At 37.2% G+C, this 23,166-nt stretch overlaps 1 protein-coding gene across 4 annotated transcripts in view; it reads left to right on the top strand.

Moving 5' to 3' along the window:
• WASF1 (WASP family member 1) overlaps window positions 1-23,166 on the top strand; it is an 88,531-nt gene that overhangs the window by 42,257 nt on the left and 23,108 nt on the right. For 3 of the 4 annotated variants that reach the window (XM_064707871.1, XM_064707870.1, XM_064707869.1), the window contains exon 2: window positions 17,605-17,765. In XM_064707871.1, coding sequence (XP_064563941.1) covers window positions 17,633-17,765 — 133 coding nt within the window. In that variant the 5' untranslated portion in view covers window positions 17,605-17,632. Of the gene's footprint in view, window positions 1-17,604; window positions 17,766-22,307; window positions 22,369-23,166 lie in introns of those variants that run through there. The other variant, XM_064707873.1, reaches the window with a different exon arrangement.

The raw sequence follows: 23,166 nt of genomic DNA, 5'->3' as shown, positions 1-23,166 counted from the left end.
ACAAAAGTACAGAGTGGAGTGACTTTGTATTGGGGGAAATGTTAGGGCTTCCTGAAGTGAAGGTGAAGTCTCTGGGTAAGAGTGCTTTCATGCTGAGGAACTCAGCCTGTGGAGCCACTTCAGCAGGCTTCATGCCCTTTGTAGATGCCTGATGGCCAGGAGTGCCCACCATCACGTGTTCAGTACTATTGCAGTGATCCTAACCAGAAGCTGAAAGGAGATTGTTTTTAGAATTGGTGTCTTATCTGCAGTTATTTTTTGAAAACCAGGTGAACTTCAAGACAGTTGGCAGCAACAGTGAAGAAACTGAGGCCTCTTGAAGACAAAAAATATAAGTTGCATGCAGACTTCTCAGAAGTGTGGAAACTTTTTTTCTGCTCATTCAATGATATTACAATTAGAAATTTCTAAAAAAACACAGTGGTGATTGAAAACTATTTAAGTGAAGCTTTCTCAGCAAAACACCTTCACAGTGAAATTATCTACTTTGTAATGAGAAAAGCCTGTTCCTAAAGCTTTTTTTCAGTTTAACTGTTACCTAAGACTAGGTCTATAAGGAACAAGAATCTCCTCATCCTCAACAGTTTTGCTCAGTGTTGCATAATCATTTGGTTATTTTAATTAGTTGACAAGATGCTACTCTTTCTTCAATAAGCAGTAATATTTTTGAGTGATATCAGTAGTGGGGAGTAATTATGGCTAGGTAAACTTGCAGCCTTCATTAGGAATGACTGTATGACTACAAGAGCTGGATAATTAGTTTAATAGTTTTTATTTATGGACAAGGTTGTCCAAATATTTATACAATGATAATTTAATGGTATAAGTGTAAAGTCTTGGACAAGGTCACAGTTTGTTACTTTTTCTTCCTTTTCTCCCATATTAGCAAATATTAACCCTGTGGTGATACTTGATATAAACTGGGTCTTGGAAGAAGATGCTTTAGACTTGTGATGTAGCTTAAATTGTAAAACAGAGGAGTTGTCTTCTTTCTATTGTTTTTTGGTTGGTTTGGTTAATTTTTTTTATTTTTGGTTTTGTTTGGTTATTTTTTTGTTGTTGTTGTTTTGGTTTTTTTTTTTTTTTGTTAGTTTCTTTCGGATTAGTTGTTTAGAGGAAAGTAGGTTCAGTGTATGATCAAAATACAAATTTTGACACCTCCTTTCTTGTTGCTCTAATACTCAGATTACTGTGCTGCTCCCTCCCCCTGGCTCATGTACATTGGAATGATCATCTGAACACTCATAGAATAACTTCAAGCACGTGGGAGTTGCCATGCAAGATCAATCTTGGTTCATCTAAACGTGTACATGGCAATAATCATCTGAGTTCTTATAGAACTCCCAGCATGTAGGAGTTGCCATGTGAGTTAAATATAAATTATCAACGCTCCTAATTTTGTTAGCCTTTTTAGTCTGGGTTCAGCAAGGAGTTCTGGTAGTATTTTTCACCACAGGAGAATCTAGCTCCTTCAGAAGAGTACAAAACTGAGGTTATGGATTATAAAAACTGATAAATTTGCTGTGGTTTTTCAGAAATGTGCAGAAATTGTATTATGCCAATCCCAGTTAGGTTTTCTTTTTTAAATCTTGTCTTTGGGATCTTTCATTGCATCTATATATAAATATAAAGCTGTCTTCTCTTAGTGAATAAACACCAGCATCAGTTTTCTCACCAATGTGATATTCTCTCCTGCTTACTGATGCTGAGCATCTCCAGACTATTAGTAGGAACTCATTATCTACTCTATTGAGTGCATAGCCGTGTCTCTTGAAGCATTGATCTGCAAGTAATATAAATGGCATTTGGTGGCTGCTTTAGCTTTTACTTGTTGCATTCAAAAGCATTAATTTATTTCAGATTGAATTAAAGGTAGTATATTTTTTGAGCAATCTTTTTACTTTCCTACTTGGTTTTTTTCTTGTCTTTTGATAAAGATTTTGATTGAAGATCTTGCGGAATAAGCAAGAGTAACCAAACAGACTGTTATTATTGATTGCATCTGTCATTGTGCTATATAGGGTAAGGCAAGGATTTTATTTAGAATTTTTATTTCTAACATTTATTGGGAAAAATAGAAATTTTGCCTTTTTTTATTATTTCAAATTTGTTGCTAAGAATTTTAGTGGTATGAAAATATTCTTTACTATCATTGAAATCAGAATTTTACTACATAGAAATATTATCTTTATTAATTATTTTGTTAGTTTTACTTACAAAAAGATTGTCTCAATTTGTTGGATTAATATTTCCATGAATTTTTGTATGAATCATAGAATCATTTTGATTCAAAATACCTTTAAGATCATAGAGTCCAGTCAATAGCCTTACACTGCCAAGGGCATCACTAAACCATTTCCCCAAGTGCCACATTTACATGTCTTTTGGACACCTCCAAGCATCCTCTTCCCACACACGAGGTGACTCAGGTATTCTGTGCCATATAACAGCCCATCCTTATGCTGAATCCCATGGAGATTCCACATCCATTCATTTTCTGGGGTGGGTTCCTGGCTGGTGTTTCAGTGTACTAATTCCAGACTCCTGGACAGTTTTCTCATCTGTAAGTTAATAAAATAACCTGAATCAATATCCAAAGAACACCTCCTGACTTGAAACAAAGTTCACATGTTAATCAAAGTATTCTGAACTTCCTTGACTGCACAACTTGTCTTCCCTCAGAAAGGTGTACTATTTCCTAGATTTAATTAATTTAAATTCAGTTATAATATGTTTTAGTTATGTAAAACAGGAGGGATAATAAAGTATAAAAGTACAGTTTGAGAGACAGAATTTTTAAAGTCAATATTAATTATTAATCTAGAATGGAATTGGTATATTGTCTCATGTCTTCAAAGGAATGAATTGTACTTCATTTAATGTTAGGGTCAAGGTTATAACTAGATTTAAGGTGGATCTTGATTAGTTTAGTTAATAAATAGGATTATATAACATTGTCTTTTGCATTACATAGGATTAGATTTGTAGTTTAAGCATGATATATCCTACCCAAAATAGATACATCACAGGCAGTAAAATATGTTTCTTTTCCAAGACTGCTTAATGCTATGTTTATAAATATATTAAGCTCCTCCCTGCCTAATTGAGACATTTAACTTAAGTCACCCACACATGCTTAGGGGTGCTTAATTTGTGTAGGTATGTGGGTAGCCTCCTGAATTCTCTGTTATTCCCGGGAGAAGCTTGAAAAGATGGGCTTGGGGATTAGATCTGTGACCAATTTCATCTCATCTGAGAGTGGTCATTACTGTCTCTGACTGAAAACATTTGTTTGGTTATGCCATATTTAAGCACTGAAAAATATGGGTACAGCACTCAAGATAGGTGATTTAAACCTATGTCTTCCCCTTTCTAGGGGAGAAAGAGCTAAGTAATAGAGGAAAAATGGAAAAGTACCTTTCAAGTGACCAGGACATTCAACTATAAGGACACATGTCTAATATTCAATAATTCTGAAACTGGTTTTATCTAATGACTGTATATATAATGACTCTCTCTCTCTCTCTATATATATATATATATGTGTGTATATATATATATATATGTATGTTTCAAGTGCATAATTCTTTTCTGGGATTAAGGTCTGGGAACTAAGTTCTTCTACTTGCAGCTAATTTCTCAGTTTCTCAATAAGATTTGACTTCCTTGTTTGCTTACTTGGTTTCAAGAGTCTTCACACAAAAGTGTTCTGTCGCTTAATGCTTTTGATTACTGCAGTAAGAGAGGCATGAATTCATTCTTCTTAATCTTGTGTTCATCCTTTAATCATTTCCATTTCTTAAATGAATTCTTCAAACATCAGGCTGTAATTCAGGAAGCAAGAATCATCCTACCTTTGGTGCCTGTGCTTCAAAGAGGGTAGACAGGGTTAACCTGGAGCCCATGGAGGCCTTTTTGATTTCCTGCTTCTTCCGTATGTCCTTGGTTAAAAAAAAGGAAAAAAATGAATGAAATGGATGGCTCTTTTTGTGATTCCTGGGCATTCTGTGGAAACTCCAGCATTGAGCTGGCTGTGATGATTCCCAGCTGCTGTCCTCAGAGGCAGCTGAAGGGACTATGTTGGTGTCTTCACAGACACATCCATTTCCTATTTTTTCCTATGCTTTAAACAGTATTTTGATGATAGCACCAATATTTGATAAGTAGCATTTTATACAATTCTGGTATAATACTGTGTCCTAAATTCTCTGAATTTCTACAGTTAGCATATCTTAATTGCAAAAGGAATTACTGAAATTATTGAGTTCTTACATTATCTACCTTTGAGGCATCTTTATTTCTTGATAATTATATGTACTAGTTCAAAGTCTAACAATTGCAAGCTGTCTTTTCAGAGCTCCCTGTAGAGACAGCTAAAGATAATCTCATTTCTACATTCCTATTCTTTCACTATCTACTCTCTGCTAAATATTTGTTAAGAGAGAAAGAGCCAACTTTATTAACTCCCTTACTAGATCTGCCCTTCCTCATGGCTCATTTTTTTGCTGTACTGTGTCAAGAATAAACCGTCTTTTCCTCTATGTGATCCCTTGACTCCCTTGGAGGAGCCAGCAGAGACCCATGTTAAGTCAGTGGTTTCCCTTATGATAGAAGATGCTATGATTGTCACATGTAATGGGCCTGAGGATGTTTTCCCTGCAGACTGAGAGCACCTTCTTTTCCTTGATAAATATATACCTGCAGGTTCTTTGCTCATAGTGACTTAATCCTGCTGATGCCATAAGCCATGGAGGTGGGCCTTTACTGTCTCTCTGTTAAGAAGTTCTGATGTAAGGTGAATGCACAACTGAACACAATCTTCTGACCCAGCGAAGTTCCCTTGAAAAGCTTCCATGTGGGACTAGTTTCTCTCTGCTTGAAACTGAGATGGCATCTCCAGTTTGCCGACCGGAGTTTTCATTTACATGGATTTTGTATTTCCAAGCCCAAATCATAAACTACAAGGATGTATGAATTTCTAAATGCCCTTCTTTCATGTTTGTGCCTTCAGTTATTTCAGCTGGTACTTTAAATAATGATTGTTGGATGCATAGTACAAAACCAACTCAAAAATTTCAAAAATCAAGTTTCCAAACTGGAGTCAAGAAAAGGAGGTGAATGTGGTCATTCTTTGTCTGTTTGTCTGATTCCTATTTCATCTCAATATTTTTAAGTGACTGTCAAATCTAAGAGGAACGTCTTAGGGAACAGATATTTGAAACGTTGTTGAGCTCCTGTACATATTGTTAAAATGTATGTCTTTGCAAATGTTACAGGCAGTGGAAAGGTGACAGTGTTAGTTTACATGTAAATAGCTAGAGGAAACCAGAGAGGGAAGGCATTCTACAGATATCCCAATTATGGGAGCAGCTTTAGTTAAAGCTCACAATGAGCGATGACACAAACGCCTTGAGAGGACTATCTTTAATTAGTTCTAATCTTCACCAAAAGAATTAGTTTTCTCACCAATATTTATTCATTTCATGGCAAGAATACTACTCAAACTCAGGCATGGACAGTGACAATAAATGCTGGCTATAATTAACTTGAGTATTTAAACTTAGGGGAAAATACTTATGTAAATATGAGGACTTCAAATGCTGCTTACAGAATTACAAAGAAATCTAATTTTGTCTGGAAAATGAGTTTTTCCTTATGAGATATTTTAAGGTGTTTAAATTATAGCTCGCAGAAACTATGGAATAGTTAATTAAAATTAATTTATTAAAATACAGCACATTTAAAAACCTTCAAGCATGTAATCCCTACTTGCTACATAAATTTGCTGAATGTATACTGATTCTTTTATATAATATTTCATCAGTGTTATGACAGAAGGGAAAATAGCTCACATTTCTTCTTAATAAATATTCACATGACTAGTTTCCTTGATTTTGCGTAAAAATTTATTTATTCAGTGGAAGTCATATAAATCAGGCTAATAGAAAAAAACTTCCTGTTGCAAGTTCTAAATGTCATCCTGTAAAGAATCTCATTTCATTCCAGAATAACTGCTTAAAGGACCAGGAGTTTGAGAGTCTGGAACTCAGACCTCAACCTGCAAAGGACATCTCAACAAGAAACTTAACTGGGGAAAAAAAGAATTTGCAAGATTGAATTTATGCAGTTGCAAATTTAGAGTAGGCAATAGCAATAAATGATGTCACAATTAAAAGTATTCACAGAATGTAAGATTATTTGTACTGGAGAGGACTTCTAAAGAAAACCTAGTTCCACACCTTCCCCTAGGCCATGTGTCTTGGAGCCACATCCAGCCTGCTCTTGAGCACTTACAGGGATAGGGCATCCACAGCTTCTCTGGGCAACCTGTCCCAGTGCCTCACCACCCTCACAGTGAAGAATTCCTTCCTAATGTCTATTCTAAACATTAAATATCTATTTAACTATATCTCTTTCCATTTAAAGCCATTCTCCCTTCTTCTGTCACTACATGCCCTTGTAACAAGTCCCTCTGCAGCTCTCTTGCAGCCCCCTTTAGGCACTGGAAGTGGTGTAGGATCTCCCTGGAGCTGTCTCTCCAGAGTGAACAACCCCTACTCTCAGCCTGTCTCCATAGGAGAGGTGCTCCAGCTCTCTGATCCATCTCTGTGGTCCTCATCTGGACCCCTCAATTTTTTTTCTGCTAAATAAGAACAGAAATGTATCACTTAGTAGAATTTCTAGCACAGAAAGTGTGTGGCATCTGTAAATACCTGAATGTTACAAATAATGAGAAGTAATAATTAATGTATGTAATTTGAAAGTATAGGCAAACAAAGCTCATAGGAAAGAGGGAGAATTGACACATTTTTGTATATGTGGTATGTAGTTGGTTGTAAGAGGTTACCCAAGAAATTACTGGAAATACCCTATTTAAACCGATGATATTTGAATGGAAAAATTATTGTCCCAAATGACACTTCACTGCATAGAAAACCAGCATGTCTGAGACTCCTGTCTTTACTTAGCAAGTCTTTAACTCACTTCACCTGGTGTAACAACTGTTGTTGTTACACCAGGTGAATGATGTAATGATCTGTTTCTAGCCTGCCACAGTATAAATAATTATTAAAATAGTATTTATATTTTATGTATTATAGTAATATAAATCATTATTAAATCATCATCAGTGTTTCTGGACTGTGAAATATTTAATAACATTTCAGTTCAAAAGCAAACAATTTCTTTGTAAATGTTAATACCTTTTTTCTGCAGCAAGACTCATAAATGGCAGTAGACAGGGAAAAATGTTGTTTTTCTGCATTGACATTTTTTGCAGCAAATCGTCTTCTCAGGAATTTCATTGTTCACAAGGGGGGGAAATTAATCTACAAAGAAGCTCAGCTAGTCGTATAAGATGATTATTACACATCTTTATATCCCACTTGATAGTTGATATATCTTAATTCTTTCTTTAAAACTGTGAAAAAGAAAATCAAACCAAATAATCTGTCATTTGTGGGTTTAGTATCTACGCATAAAATGCATTTAGGCACTTGGTGTCATAGCATAAAGTGCAGGGAAGATTTCGTGGTTAAATACGTGACTCCTTCGTGGCTCTTGCAGTGCTAACATCACTTCTTCGAATCTCTAATAATATTTTGAGGCACAAAAAGCTGCCAACAGTCATTGTTGACATCTGTAACTTAGCTTGGTAAGGGAGTACTAGTTAATGTAGTGTGTATCACTGCTGAATTAATATACAGGAACTGCCTAAGTAGCTCCTTCATTGTGTGATGCTTCTTAGTCACGGCCCCCTGTACATTGGTCTAATTAGTACTGTAGATTCCCAACATCATTTATTATTTGATTAATATGTAATTTCTTTCTCAGATTCATCGGCAATATCAACACAATGCCCAGACTCTTGTATTCCCCTTCCTTCCTTTCATCACAATGCACAGCAACTCATTTCTTTCATTTTTGGCACATGATCATTTAATATTTACCCGTGGTAGCTTGGTACCAAAGGAACAATTATTTCCTAATCACTTGCCTTCGGGGGGTTCTCCACTTGTGTCTGGGGAAAAAGGGCAGTTTGGGAGCGTGTCTGTGTTTCCTTTGTAAGGCCAGCCCTGTTGTTAGGGCAGGGCACTGTGTGTTGAATTCTAATGCTGGGTGCCTGTTCGGAAGGGGCAGCGGGAGGGAGGTGTTGGCTGCGGGCAGCAGAGCCCCAGCCTGGGGCTCCCTGCGGGCGAGGAGCTCCGGCAGCTGTCCGGGCCGTGCCCATGGGGAACGCAGCCACAGGCTGGAGCTCCTCAGCCCCCCAGTGCCCACCAGGCTGCTGTGCTTCGCAGCCAGCGAGTTCAGGTACCTGTCCTCGAAATATTTATCATTTGCTGCCTGCACAAAATATTGTCCATTCAAAAGCAGGTTGTGGTATCTGTGCAACAGAAGTGTATTGGCATTGATTTTTATGCGCATTCAGTAGATTTTGTAAGATTGTTTAAAATTCACGAGTGCTTGTAATAGGTCTTATCCTGGATTGACAGAGGACTATGTAACAGAGGTAACTGTTCTTGTATGGAATGTTTATTTTCAAGGGAAATTGTAGAAAATTTTCAAAGGTAGCATGTTATGATAAGATATACTTAAACCACAGAGAAGGTACCTTTGGTTCTGGTACTAAGGTTTTGATTTTAAATTAACACTGGATTAGTTATCTGTCTCTGTCAAGACTATAATAAAGATCTTTTGCTGCAATCCATCATAGGGCTTTTGTGTTATACACTATACCTAGAAACTGTTAACAGGGAGACTAGATTAATGCAGAGAGAAAAAATGTCATCAGATAAAACATGGGTCTCAAAAAGCAATTTCAAGTTCCATACTATGTTATGCATTAATACATTTTTAGCCTTTGGGGAAAAGAGAAAAACTTGTAATCAAAAATTAATTTAAGCATTCTTGGCTGTACCTAAATTAGAACCCGGGATACTTCCAAAATTGTTATTAATCAAATGACCTGACAGGAGCTCACTAGGAGAAAATTAATGAGTACAGGCTATTCTGAATAATATTTAGTTATGCTGATAATAAATTTTGCAACTCTTTTGCTAATTTTACATATAACAATTTAAAGTATTTCTATTTTGAGGTAGCCATATATGTCTGTACATGTATGTTACACAAATACATTGTGCATATGCTCTTTATTTTTTAATTTAACTTCTTCAGAAATCTTAATAGAAATGCAAGTGCAAGACGTCACTATTTTTTCTTGATTAATATCTTAACAATAAAGTGAGATGTGGTTTCATATGACTTAAATATTTTTCCAATAATGTATGGACACATCAGTTAATTTTTTTTTTTCTTTTCTTTTTTTGGTAAACTATCATTGCAATTTTTGCTGGTTTGCGTATAATGATTCTCATCTTTTCTGTGAACAATTCACAAGATTGATTTTATAAGTCTTCACTGTAATTTAGTGCTATATAGGAAGGAAAGAAATTGGTGATTAATATTTTGTGCCTTTAGGGTTTGGATTTGAAGAATGCAATTCTATTCTATCCAGTTTCTGGCTATTTACTGTTTTGAAACTTTAACATATAATAGGTCATTAACAGATTGGGTTGTCCTACCTGTAACAAAAGTTTTAGTTTCAAGATACTAAGAAGTAGAATTATAAGGAAAACTAAGCCTAAATACTGATTAATTCACATCTAACATCTGGAAATCCTTAGTGGTGTATTTTAATTTTTAATAGACCTAGGAGAGTTTTTTTCATCAGAAATTTTAGCCTTTGTGTATTCTGTATTTTATATGTTATATGTATTTTGGAAGAAAGCTGTTATACAAAAAATTTATTATTATTTTCTTATTTCTGTTTTTGCTTAACATACCTAATATGAAGGAAATTTGTAAGTCTAAATGTTTCTTGCTGTAGACATGCTAAAGAGTGTCACATCTAACTTTGTTCATTGAATTTTGTCTGTAAGCCAGAAGTGTAACTGGCTTAGTGCCTTATTGCCCCCAGCAATCCTGCTGTTCAGAGTAGGTGGTGTTGAACCTGATTTGTTTTTAATGTTTTTTCTTTAATTTTTCCAAGAGCATTTTAATTTAAATAACTTCTTTGTTAAGGTAAACAGAGATGGCAAGAAAACTGCAGTAATGATGGCTGGATTTGTTGGGGTTTTTTTTGCTTTTGCTGTAGATTTGATAAAGTTGGTGTGAATGACTCACAAGACACCATAGTAAGATGGAAGCCATTGGGAAGGTAGTGGGGAATAAAGGAAATAACATTTGATGCTTAATAAATTTACAAATCAGTAGGTACTTGTTTATATTCTGGAAAATAGTAGTTGAAAACAAAGGAAAAAACTTCAGTTATGTGAAATCAAGCTGAGTTTACCCTTGTAAAGGACCTGTCTTGAAAAGCCACGGTTAGTAAGCTGGTTCACTCTGAATTGTTTGTCAATTCCATTTCACTCATAGGAATTCTGCTTAAGGATAGGGATGAGATTTGCAAAATCCACACGCTGTTTATTTCACCCTATGCGTTTTGTGCCTGTATTGGGGAAAAGAAACCAATATTGACCTGAATATTCTCTCCTTGTCTTTAGGATATCTGAAGCTTTTGATCTGTACTTGTCATTAGAGTGAAATTTTTCAGGAGGGTTTGAAGAGAGGAGAGGAGAAGAGGGGAGGAGAGGAATGTATAAATGATGGTGACAGCCTCCCCCACCTGCATACTGGGACAAAAGGGGCCAGAGGCAGCCTGGACAAAACACAGCGGGGGGGAATTCCAGACAAGTGAGTGGGGACACTGAGGAAAGCCCAAAGTTAAAGAGCTGGTTGTAGCCAGGGTGGAAAGGTAAATTATCTTCCCCAGCAGAATGGGAAATGGTGTGCAAGCCCTGAGGGCTGGGCTCACAGGGTGGGGAGTGGTTGCTCCTGCTATGATGGTGTATTTTGTTACACAGAGCTCATTGACTTGACCCAGATTGCAGCTTCACTCGCTGAAAATATGCTGGTGTTTCCTCTCAAACTTGAGGTAGCCCCTGTAATAATGAACAGATACATCAACTTTCTCCTCTGAAATATTGCTGCTGTTTCTGTTAATGAGGTTGTACTTGGTGCATTGCTACTGGGGAGTTGTAGTTTGCTCCGCTGCCCAAACTGAGAACTCTGCTGACACTGCCACCACCAGAGCCATCTCAGTGACAGTGGCTATTTAAGATTTTATTGAAAAGCAAATTTATCACAGATAAAGCTCCTAAAAGTCAGCATACAAATTATTAATCTCTCAATTTCTTTCCACCCATAGTTTGCCAAAACTGCCTTCGCTTTGACAATACTAATTCATGGTAGTCACAAGCTACATAGGGCTTAAAATACAGCTTTTGCTTTTCCAGTGTAAAGAAATATTGCCCTTTTAAAAATTTGTTTTGCTGAATACGTATTAAACTTTTAAATTTTGACAAGGAAGTAGATGTGGCTGTAGTTTGTGTCTGTGATCAAATCCAAATTGATTTGTGTGCTTTGAAGATGAGTGTGCAGGTATGTGTGCAGGTGTGCATACAGGCATAGGGGAGAGACTTATGATACACATCTGAGAGAAAATTGGCTGGATGGTAGTTGCTGGAAAATAATTTTTTAACACTGTAATTATGCCTTAGAGATTGAGTAGAACTCAAGTCCTACCCATGTTTGTGACCGTACTCACTTTTCTGCTTATCTGATGTGACAGATGTGCTGATACGATTACAGTTTGTTCTATAGGAGGAAAATACTAATTGCCCCAGACAATTAACACAATATGGAAGTCAGTCAATATTAAATAGAGAATAAATAGTGCAAATTAATTTAAAATATATTTTATAGTTATGTGAAGTAGGCTGGTTTTTGCAATTTAATTACTGTTGTGATAATAAAATGCTTTCCTATACAATGTTATTGAGCTAGAGCCTTCTGTGACCCATTGACATAATAATCTCCCCCCAGATAATCTTACCATCAGTTCAGCAACAGAATATTTAAAGAATGTTTTGAGAGATTGTTGTTATTAGTTGGGGAACAGTATTTTTCATATTTGTGACTACAGAGGAAATATGAAATATTTTAGAGGTGACTCTGTGACTTAATGGAAAAAAAATTATCAACTTCCATTCTATGCCCTTTATAGGTATTGCTCCTTAGATTGACCAAACTCTTGTGGCTAGAGACAGGACTCAAGGGAGCAGCATGAAGCAGGGGAGGTTTAGATTGGATATCAGGAAAAGGTTTTTCATCCAGAGCGTGGCTGGGCACAGGAACAGGCTCCCCAGGGAAGTGGTCACAGCACCAAGCCTGTCTGATTTCAAGAAGTGTTTGGACAACACTTTTAGGCACATGGTGTGGTTCTTTGAGTGTCCTGTGCAGGGCCAGGAGTTGGACTTGATGATTGTGATGGATTTCTTCCAGCTCAGGATAGTCTATGATTCTATAAACGTGTAACAACTTTTTTGAATACACAGTCTAGTATAGGAGGTCTTATGATGCCAATGATTCATGTTATGCTCGTTCCTAAAGAGCAGTGATGTCAACATCACATTCCAGTAATATATTCCATGTTTATTTGCTTTCACATGTTTTTTTAGTTGCAAAAAAGTCTTTTCCTAGTTAGTTGAAGTTAAAAAAAAATTTGAAAGTGAGTTACAGAAGACTGAGATTTGAGGGAAATGTTCCAAGGAGAAGGTTTTCCATTCTGCGACATGGCTCACAAACAGAAAGGATTTCAAAACTGTAATTTTAACACATTTCTGTTGAATTGCCAATTTAAGATGTCATCTTGTCAGATCTGAGATGTATCCTTTAAGGGATGTTAATTGCCTTTAGAGTTTTGAAATCGTTATGTTGACTCAGCAGTAGGTGGTGGCCTACTTTGTTGAAGGACACCACTCTGTAGGTGTCTGCTTCTTCTTAAACTTAAACTGATCTTGATCTTGCAGTGAGGGCTGCAGAAAAACAAGGAACACAAACTCTTTGCACATTTGCCTTCCATAGTAGAGGAGTGCATTATAAGAACTTCATCTTTGGATTTTCTGCAACTGGTATGACTTATGATGTCTTGTAATACAGTTAAAAGAAATTTTGCCTGGAGAATGAGCTTGTTTTTTTAACTTACGCAATTTTGATTTTACCAGATTTGTTAACACATTGCAGGGTTTTTTTATTAGCTTGTGTATAGCGTAGATGCAGTTAGTACATGATTATGTAAGCAAATATAAAAACTATTATATATTCTATTTGTGTTTCCTAGAGTGGGTGGGAGAAGTGTTAAATTGATTGTTGCATTTGAAACTGTGGTCTGTTCTGCCAGCAGCTGGAACGTGATCAATTAAATGGGGCATATGAAAGGCATTGCTGTTTCATATTGTTAAAGGAAAATTACAAGTAATACTGAGGTCTAAAGATATACTCTAAAAATGACTGGAAATAAATTTGACTCCATCAAAGCAAAGGCATTCAGTGCTGGATTATTAGCATGTTATAGAAAAAATAATAGATTAATATCTTTCATTAATGCTAAAAAAAAATGACATTTTTAGTAAGGATGAAATGTAGCCTAATCAGAAGTAAACTTTCATTAATAAAAACCATGTGATCATGAAATTTCATTAGTCATCTGAAAAAGAAACTGAAGTGGAATTTAATTTTTATTTAAACTGTGGGGCAGGTTTCATTTCCCCCACCTTATTGTTGTGCTTTCATTCCTACTTGTCTCCCTGTACTCATTAGAAAACCTGAATTATTACTGTGACTACTGACATCTCAGATTTTTCACGAGCTTCTAGTAAACCATGTAACATTTCTCCACACATCTTGCAATTCTGAAATATTCCTGCAGGAGGGTGATGAAGGGAAAGTGGTAGCTTGTTCCCCACCCCAGTGCTCCCCAGGGCCTTCTCTGAGCGCCAGCAGCCAGGGACCCTGTCCTGCCCGGAGCCAGGGGCTGTGGGCATGGGGGGCAGGTACCCTGAGAGAGCAGGTACCCTGAGAGAGCAGGTTTCTGAGCACTGCTGGAGAACTGTGAGACACAGAAATCTCACTCACCCCTTAAGACCCCTAATAGCTGTAGAGGACTTGCAACACACTCAACCACGTGCTTTTTTGATAAGAAGTGTGATCAAATCTCATTAAGGCTATTCTTCTGAAAACATTTTAATTAGCTCTCTTTAGTGCCGTTGTTCTGCTAGTTTTTTAAGTAATAGGAACTAATTAAAAAGCAACTCAAGCATTTTAGCTAATTCCTGAAAAATCACATATGAAAGCATGGTAGCTTAACAAAAACATTAGGCATAACTGTTATGTACACACAGTTGTATTCTATACTCATACTGGAAGCATATGTGAGGGGGATGAGTTTGTGCCAGCCATTGTGCAAGTGAAGTAGCAAAGGGTTTTGCAAAGAAGATTAGAGTTGGCTTCTCAAGTGGATTCAGAGTGCTTCAAAGGATGTATAGGAAGTGGGGCAAAAGAGTTTTCAATAGTGGCTCTCCAAAAGACATCGGCATCTCTTTGTAAAGAGGAGTTTCATTTTAAGATCACTATGGAGTAAAGTACTTCCAGTTAACTGAGTGCAAACTAGTGCCACTTCACTCCAGAGAGCTGCCTGCCAAGGTTTGCATGGAATTGCAGGGGAGAGGAGCTGGCTGTGTTTGAGGATTGCCTTTCCCCATTGAGTTCCGAGGCGGCGGAGCTGAGGGGAGGGAGAGCTGTGTGACAGGAGAGCTGCGAACCTCTGAGGAGGTGTCATGTAACCTCTCAGCCGAGGGACCTTCTTATGCACTGACAAGCTGCTTCTCTCTTCTGCCTGCTGGGCTTACCAGCGCTTTCCAGGGCTTACTTGGGAGTGACATGGTAACAGGATTTCATGATCTAGGAATGAATTTTTCCTTTGCTGCCCCAGTGACTTGAGTAATGCATGGTTTGGGATGGGGGGGAGGAGTGGGGTGGGGGGAGGGTGTGTGCATTTTTTTTTGCATTTTGCCTAAAGCATATAAGAGATTGTAACAATGCCTTTTTTGTTTTTTCCTCTTTCACAGCTCTAAAGCTATATAATAAACAGTGCTTTCAGTTTTTTTCAGCTTTCTTTTTATGAACTACTTTAGGAAAAATATCTTTTATAGGAGTGAAGAAATTGTGTGAGTACAGTAAAGTTCCATTTGCTGTTGCACACCCGTTACTCCCTGTGTTGGGATCACTAGTTGCAATTGGGAAGGAACCATCAAGACCTTCTAGTAATTGCAACAAACTGCAAGGAATATGAGGTCCGTAGTGGACAAATTACCAGCAGGTACTTTTGTTGAATAGAGCATCCTGTGGCAATTAGTTTCAGAATTTATTAAACATTGTGTGAAATGCCTTTTCCTTTGTTTTAAGCATAATTAAGTGGTATTTTCCTTTGTTGCCTCCCTTCTTTTGTTTCTGTGGGAATCTGGTAAATATCCTCTCTTTAGGCTTTGCATAGTTTTCAAATATTAGGAATATTTTTGAAGGTGTCAGTTATATCTTCTGTTGTTTGTTTCCCTTCCAAATTTATTCCTCTTTGAAAACTACACCTTTCAGCATACTTACTGCTCCTACTGCTACCTTTTTTTGTTATACTATGAGTTTGTATAGGACACCCACAACAGCATTATTCAGATATTAGAAAATGTTGAAAGTGTGAAATTTTTCTGTGAAAATATTTATTTACATACTTGTTTGGACCATCTTTAAAAGACTTGTCTACTTGGTATTTATGCAACACTGTCATTAAAGCAGTAATCAAGAAAGGGCTCAACTTTGGGATTAATATTTAATTGCTTCTGTAGAACATTGCTGATGTATCATTTGATGTGTTTCTTTGACAGGGACAGAACAGTTCCTTTATTTTCTCTTGGGGAACCATGATAATGAACCTGTAGTTAAACGTTCATGAACACTTTTTCATTGCTTCTCTCTGACACTGCATTCAGATTTGCACTTTTTATTTTATTTCGTTGGTGTGTAAAGTCTGGCTTTTCAGGACTTAGGTACTTGGTGGCTAGAAAGATTTGGGATATTTCTAGAAAATAAAAATCAATAGAAAGCGTAGAGTATTTTGATAGTTCTGTCCAGAAAATAAGGGTGGTAGACATGATGTTGAAATGCAATGAATGAGATGCAATCGGATCCTGGAAACACAGAGGTGTTTCTCAGGTGCACTTTAAGGATCCCACCTGGGTCCCTCAGCGATGAGCCCTGGCTCCAGTGAAAGAATATACTCCCAGGAAACCAGGCAAGGAGAAATCTAAGCAGTCTGCGAGGTGAAAGTACTCCTTTACAGTCACCTTTGCATCTTCTAATTCACTGTGCCATTCTAGGTCAGCAAAATTTCACCTCTATCTTATCCTATTATGCAAAAACACCCTCTTAGTTTTGACCAAGTAAGGATAACAGTGGCTAAATATATAGTGTAGGGAAAGTGCATTCTGTGACTCTACACAAACCCTGGCTGCATCTTGAGAATGTTTTGGGGTAAAACTTCTAAGCAGAGGACAGATGAAACAGGCAGGCTGGGTGCTGAGGGACTAGGACTGCATATGGGTTGCGTTGTGGAAAACCTGTTTTCCTTTGGTCTGGAGAAAGTGTGATCTCTTCTGCAGTGGGAGGGGAGAATATAAGTTACACCAACACTAAGTGTATCCATTCTCTGTATATCAAGTGGGAGTTTTGTCAGAGTGTTACATGACAAATGATGGAAAAATACAGAATTTTAGGGAATCAGCTTTTGGTGAAGAAGCATGTTAGTAAACGGGTCTTAATAAGCAGTACTAATAAGATGAGGGATGTAACTTGCCCTCTGGGAAACTCCTTCCAGTCAGTGTCATGGGTGCAGAAAATTATCAGCCTGGGATTCACAGCCTGAGACAATTCTTGTGCTGTCTGTAAAACTAGTGAAGACTCTTGATGTATTTACCATTTGAATTTGAAAACTGTGAAGGGGTAGGATTTCTGAGTCCTGGAGGGAATTGCACTACAAGTCTATTGCGGAGACTTTCATATTTGGAAGATGCATTATTAGCTGAATTAATTGTCAGTAGCAGTGTAGGGAGAAGGGCAACATCTTCCCTTTCCCTACCTTGACTATGTATGATTTAGAAGTGATGTTCAGATTAGAAGGGTGACTCCTGCTGGTAACATGACACAATGAATGAATCACACCTACCTTTCAACTATAATAGACGACAGCTAGTTCGACTTTGACCTCATAACAAAAGGACTTTTTTTTGGACTTTGCTTGCACTGAATAAGGAAGTAGTCCATCACAAACACAATATTTCTCTAATGGTTTAGGTCTGCAGAGATTTTCCTGTCTTTTTTAGGAGGGTGGGGGGGTTAGGAAAAAACAGAAACAGTAAAAAATTACTTGGCACTTCAGTCGACTCTGAATCAGGTGAAGGTTTAGAGAGAATGAAATAATCTTTCTTTGGGAAAGGAAGAAAATATTTAGGTATTCATAGAGCAAGGAATTCTATCAGTACTATTGGAGCTATTTTTATCTGTTAAGATTAGTCATTTTAACTTCAGACATAACCTGAATGTAAAATATTTACAATTAAAATTGTAACAATACTGTGTCTGTTTTCTTCACAGGTTTGCTGGTCCTCTGATACATTTCAGAATGCCGCTGGTAAAAAGGAACATAGACCCCAGGCACTTGTGCCACACAGCTCTGCCCCGAGGTATCAAGAATGAGCTGGAATGTGTCACCAATATTTCCTTGGCAAATATAATCAGACAACTGAGTAGCCTAAGTAAGTACATTGTCTTAATAGCTGTATTTAGAACTAATATATTTCACAGTCACAGTGTTTGAAGTAGGAACACCTTTTCAATTTCTCTGTAGAAAGTTGTCACTGGGTCTGGAATGTAGTGCTTTTGTGGGTAGTGTCTAGCATGGATGTCTGTGAAGGAAAACTAGGACCTTTTCTAGCAGCACATCTTAAAGCACTTCATTCATGTATTTCTGTTACCAGTGGAATGTGACAGAAAAAGATAGCTGGTAATTAATGAAGTCAGTAATTGCTAACCTTAGAGCAATTCTTGAGTAGGGAATATGACTTAATGAGAAATATATCACTGGTTGCTTAATTCTCTCCACTTAAACCCTTTGTCATGTTGTGGTCATTCAGGAAAAAAGAGGAGTTACCTTTTGGAATATACCCAGAAATTTAATTATTATATGGTATTTGAAATAGTTAAAGATTTTTCTTCCTTCTTCTCCCTCTGTCAACAATTGTATCCTTGGTACACTTGAGAGGAGTGAATACTTCTCGGGCTGTGAAACTCTGAAGGAGTTTTGATGAAAAGGCTGATCTCTGACTTGTTTCTTCTTTAAGTTACAGCAACTTAAAAAGTTGTCAGATGAACCAGCACGATCACATTTTGAATTTCCAATACTGCAAGTGCTTGTTAACCTCTAGGACGTTACTAAAACTACCAACACATTAAATATTTAAATGTGCATGTATTTACATCTACAATGTGAAAAGTCTTTTAGCTCCACCATTTTCTTAGAGTCACAGGTGGTGTAGCCTAATTTGTTGATTAGATTGATTTAATTATTGGTCTGATGATACGCTGTATAGTGTCTGTTGTGGCAGCCTTTCAAAGCTGTTAGGGTGCCATTAGATGGAAAACTTAAATGAGGACACTGAATTATGGAATTGAGACAGGAATGCTTACAACACATAAATATGAACATATTAATATAGCTGCAGCAACAAAGGAAAAAAACCTATTTTAATACTTTTCAGTGAACAAAGAGCATATAATATCAGGATGCAGTATATGATCACCATCTGTGGTTTTGCTTCATTCTGCCAAAAACTCTTCCCAAACTAGCTGCTCATGTACTAGGCTCCCCTTCCAAGTCACTGTTATTAATGTTGTATTATTTTATTTTAGTTTGCTTATTTTAAAAATTCTTACTTGATTATAAGCTTCATCTGGGGAATTTGCTTTTGTAAGTGGCATGTCAAATATATATTTGGCATTTTCATTTGGAGGTATTATTTGACCCTAAAAACCCAACAGTAACTTCTAACTCAGCATCATGGTCTAGGGTTCACCTACTGAGATTCAGCTGCCTTTGCTGTGTTTTCTTGGTATACAGATCTTATGTCTGATGTTGTATGTGCTGCTGCTTGTGAGGAGGTCAGGATGAAGCAATACTAGAACAGAAAGTGCTCAATTAAGGAAGAAGAAAATAAATTAAGAATATCCGTTGAATGTTCGCACATTTATTACGTGGTTTGCCTGACATATACAGCACAGAAACACTTGCAAGGGAATGTGACCATAACTATGTATAATTCCTCTTTGTAAAAGCAGTGTGGTTCTTCCCTAAAACATGCATCCATGTGTTTGTACCAAGTTTTTACCTGATCCTCTGTGTGTTTTCAACAAAAACAAACTTTTTTCCTACAATTAAAATAGAACATGTTTTGCAAACTAGTCCTTATTTCTCAGCAGTGCTAAAGACTATTCTTTAAAAATGGGGATCATGTTTCAAAGGTTTGGGTACTTGTGAAAGTATTTTGTTCCAGAATTCTTTTAGCTTTTCTGCCTGTTTATGCTAGGAGCAATACAAATTCAAAAATATTCAGGAGTTCTGGAATAGGAATTTTGTGTCTCATGCTTAAACCCAAATAACCAATCTTCACTTGGTGTGTCACTGTTAGGGGTGAACAGCAAGGTCTGCTGACATGCAGATAAATTTTAGTACTTGCCTGTGAGTCACAGCCAGCAGACATGGTTTTGCAGCAGTCCCCTGGCAACCAGCTCTCTGCAGTCCTTCCCTTTTTGTTTTCCATGGATAATGTGTATATTTGAGAATCAGCCTTTAAGTTGTAGACAAAATGAGCTTTACTCTGAGGGTGGAAACCGAGAGCTCTGATAGGGTCTCGTTTTCTTAAACTAAAGCTGCTTTTGCTTTTGCTGGTGAAGTTATGCAAATTTAAATGAATGGTCTTTGACCTGATTAACAATCAGTCATCTCTGCCTCTAAGATTTTTCACTTATCTACCCTCAAATAGAGGATCAATCTTCTTATGGTTATGATTCTTAAGACCAGGCAGTCTTAACTTCTCTTCTGACATGATATAAAGAATGCTGTCGTGGAATTGGAGCCACCAGTACTCTAAACAATAACAAAAGGCATTATTGAAAAAAAATTAGCATAGAGTTTTGTCATGTAAGTCATGGGGTCTCCATTTTTGGAGATACTAACAGCTCAGCTGGATTGGTCAAGCAGCTGGATCTAATTGGATCTGCTTTGCACAGGGTGTTGGACTAGATGACTTGGAGGTCTTTTAACCTAAACAGGATTGTGTTTCTATGATCTTGGATACTACATTTAAATAGGATATACAAGCAGAAACAGTACCTATGAAATGACAGGAATTCTGTTTTCCTGTATTTCAGTATAAAATTTAAAGAGCTTTACATCACTATGTCAGTGATAACTACCATGTGTCTCCATGAAAATTATCAAACCTTTCATTGCTTATTTGATGGGCTGCTTCTAATTGTTTAGTTTGAGAAATTTTTTGACCTTTAAAAGAAGTAGAGATCAAAGGACAAAATATTTATTTCTGCTTTGAGTGATAGTCATTGCCTTTATCCCTGAAGCATGAAAACATGTCAGTCTGTCATGATACAACATACAAAATTGCCAGGAAGTAATTTTTCCTCCCATATTCCCAGTCTTCTCTTACTTCATAAAAGGATCTGTTTTCTGACAACTTTTCTTAGCACTGTGGCAGAACAGAAACTCTCCGGACAACAGCAACAGCTGTTTTAGTTTCCTAGCCATTCTTCCCCGTATTTCTTTGTTTCTAACAGTATCTGCTTTGAGGAAGTGCTTCCCTCATGTTTGCAGCAATATTGCACAGACATTAGTACTCTCTATACATCGGTCTGTGTCAGGCCATAAGATTCCTGTGTACATGAAACACAACTGATAGCATTGTGCAGCTGTGCCATTGTTAGAAGGCAGATAAATAGTTCTCTTGTGTGGATGTAGCCTCCTCATTTTGTTCACAGCTATTGACCAATCTTGGTTTTCCTTTTATTCAGCTGTTCCATGGAAACAGAATCTCGGTATCACATAAGAAACCTAACTGATGGGGTTTGTTCTCAGCCCCAGTCTCTGACACCTCCATCTAGGGAGGAGAACATTTCTCTTTTTGAATATGTGCCTTTAATGAATATTGGTATTGCAGGCATACAGACTAGGCCTTTTATTCAATCATAACAAGATGTCATTCCTCATTTTTTCATTTACTTCTGCATAACCAAAGAGAATGCTGCATAATTCTGCTAAGCTGCAGTGCCTTATATGTTAGTGAAAACAATTTTCACTTAACATTGACCCTTTTGTAGCCTTTTCCCTCTCTCTATCTTTTCTGTGTAGTATATCTGTTTTTACCATGTCCGTCTAATTCTTTCTTTTCCTTGCCCCTTATTTGTTAGTTTTCAAGAGCGAAAGCCTGACTTTGGAGCAAACAATTTTTCCCTCTTATTTTTTTTCTCAGATAGGCTTCAGTTTTTTTCTTTTTTTTTTTTTGCTTACTGTGCCTTCCCCAAAAGCATTCATCTTGTGGGGGGCACTTTTGTCTTATACAGTGAGAAACACTTTTTCAGCTCAGGAAAACCTGCAGTTTGTCATGACTTAAGCCATTAACATTCAGTAAGTGGGAAATACGTAGCTGCAAGGTGTTGGCACTGCAATTAATTTTTAGAACCAGGCCTCTTGAGCTCAAAGACGGGCCTCTCTCTTCACCCTGTGTGAACAGCATCTTCAGCACATGGTAAGTAAGGTTCCTGCATGCTGCATGATTGGAAGGAAGTCTCTGCAGACCTGCAGCTAGAGCTTCAGTCAGTATTCCAGAACCCCTGTGTTGCATCTTGCCCTGCCCATCCTCCTCCTCAGTGTGTTCAGGAAGACATTAATTGTGAATTTTCTTCATTAGTCACTCCTCTTTATTCATTATTACAGCAATTGCCTGGCAACACAAGTGTTCTTTTGCACAAGGGGATAAGAAAACTGATGGACCTAAAGCTAAAGGCTAACTCAGCTTGAGAGAACCCCAACCTCTCAAAATCTTCCCTCTGATTTCTTGATGTTGTCTTTGCAGCAGTGGCAATGCTGTTTTGTGCCTGTCCCAAATGGTAATGAGAGAATGAGCAAGGGGTCAGTAAAGTTTCATTGAATGCAACTGTGTGTTAACAGAAAAAAGCCCCACCTGTCATTAATTCCTTGCCTACATAACACAGTGAATTCAGGTTGTGTTAGAAATGAAAGGAAGAGCAAGACTTCCCTGTGAAATGATCATTAGCACTGCTACTTTCCATGTAAGTTCAGTTCTCAGCAGTCTCTTTCACAGATTTCTGAATATATAATGGTAATCTCAGCTAGTTTACTTGATAATGTCCTCAGTGGGTGGATACAAACCTTATCTCAGACTTGCATGGCTGAAGATTTTTTGGAAGCTGACTTCTTTTTGGATGTCAACAAGAAGCATCAGACCTGCTCTGGATAAGGCCTTTAACAAAGTTTATTTGATACTTTTGATGCCCTGCTCAGGTTGTCTGATAAACATCTGGTTCAATTTTCCTGGCTAAAGGAATCAAGTTGTCTCCTCAGTACTCTGATACTCCTACTGTAATGCTTGTGGACTGCCCTCACATGTTCATAATGAAAGTTCCTAATTAGCATCAGTGCCATGTATTTAGTGTGTCATTTACAGAGCTTGCTCAGCATAACCAATGATTTCCCGAGGATCTACCAAGGTTCTTATCTCCAAGTTCAGTCTCCTAGCTGTTAGTGCATTTCCTAAGCATTTAGTGCATTAGCTGTGAGATTGAAATGATCCTGATGAGAAATAAGCCCAGACTTTCAAACTCAGATACATCTTGCTTTTTTCTAAAAACTAAATTATGTAGTGAAGATCTGAAGCTGAATCAACAGGCTATGGATATGTTAAATGATATGTCAGGAATAATGAAGGAGGAAAAGTGTATTAATAGACTTATACTATCTTTCCTGTTTTGCTGTATAAGGGAACCTTGGTTATATATTGTGAGTGGCTTATGTGGTAACTAGTTATCCTGAGAGAATATTTTCTAATAAATACACTATATTGTGTAGAA

The sequence above is a fragment of the Zonotrichia leucophrys genome, chromosome 3, assembly GCF_028769735.1.
Source record: "Zonotrichia leucophrys gambelii isolate GWCS_2022_RI chromosome 3, RI_Zleu_2.0, whole genome shotgun sequence".
Taxonomy (NCBI): Eukaryota; Metazoa; Chordata; class Aves; order Passeriformes; family Passerellidae; genus Zonotrichia; species Zonotrichia leucophrys.
This window is presented reverse-complemented; position numbering and strand designations above follow the sequence as displayed.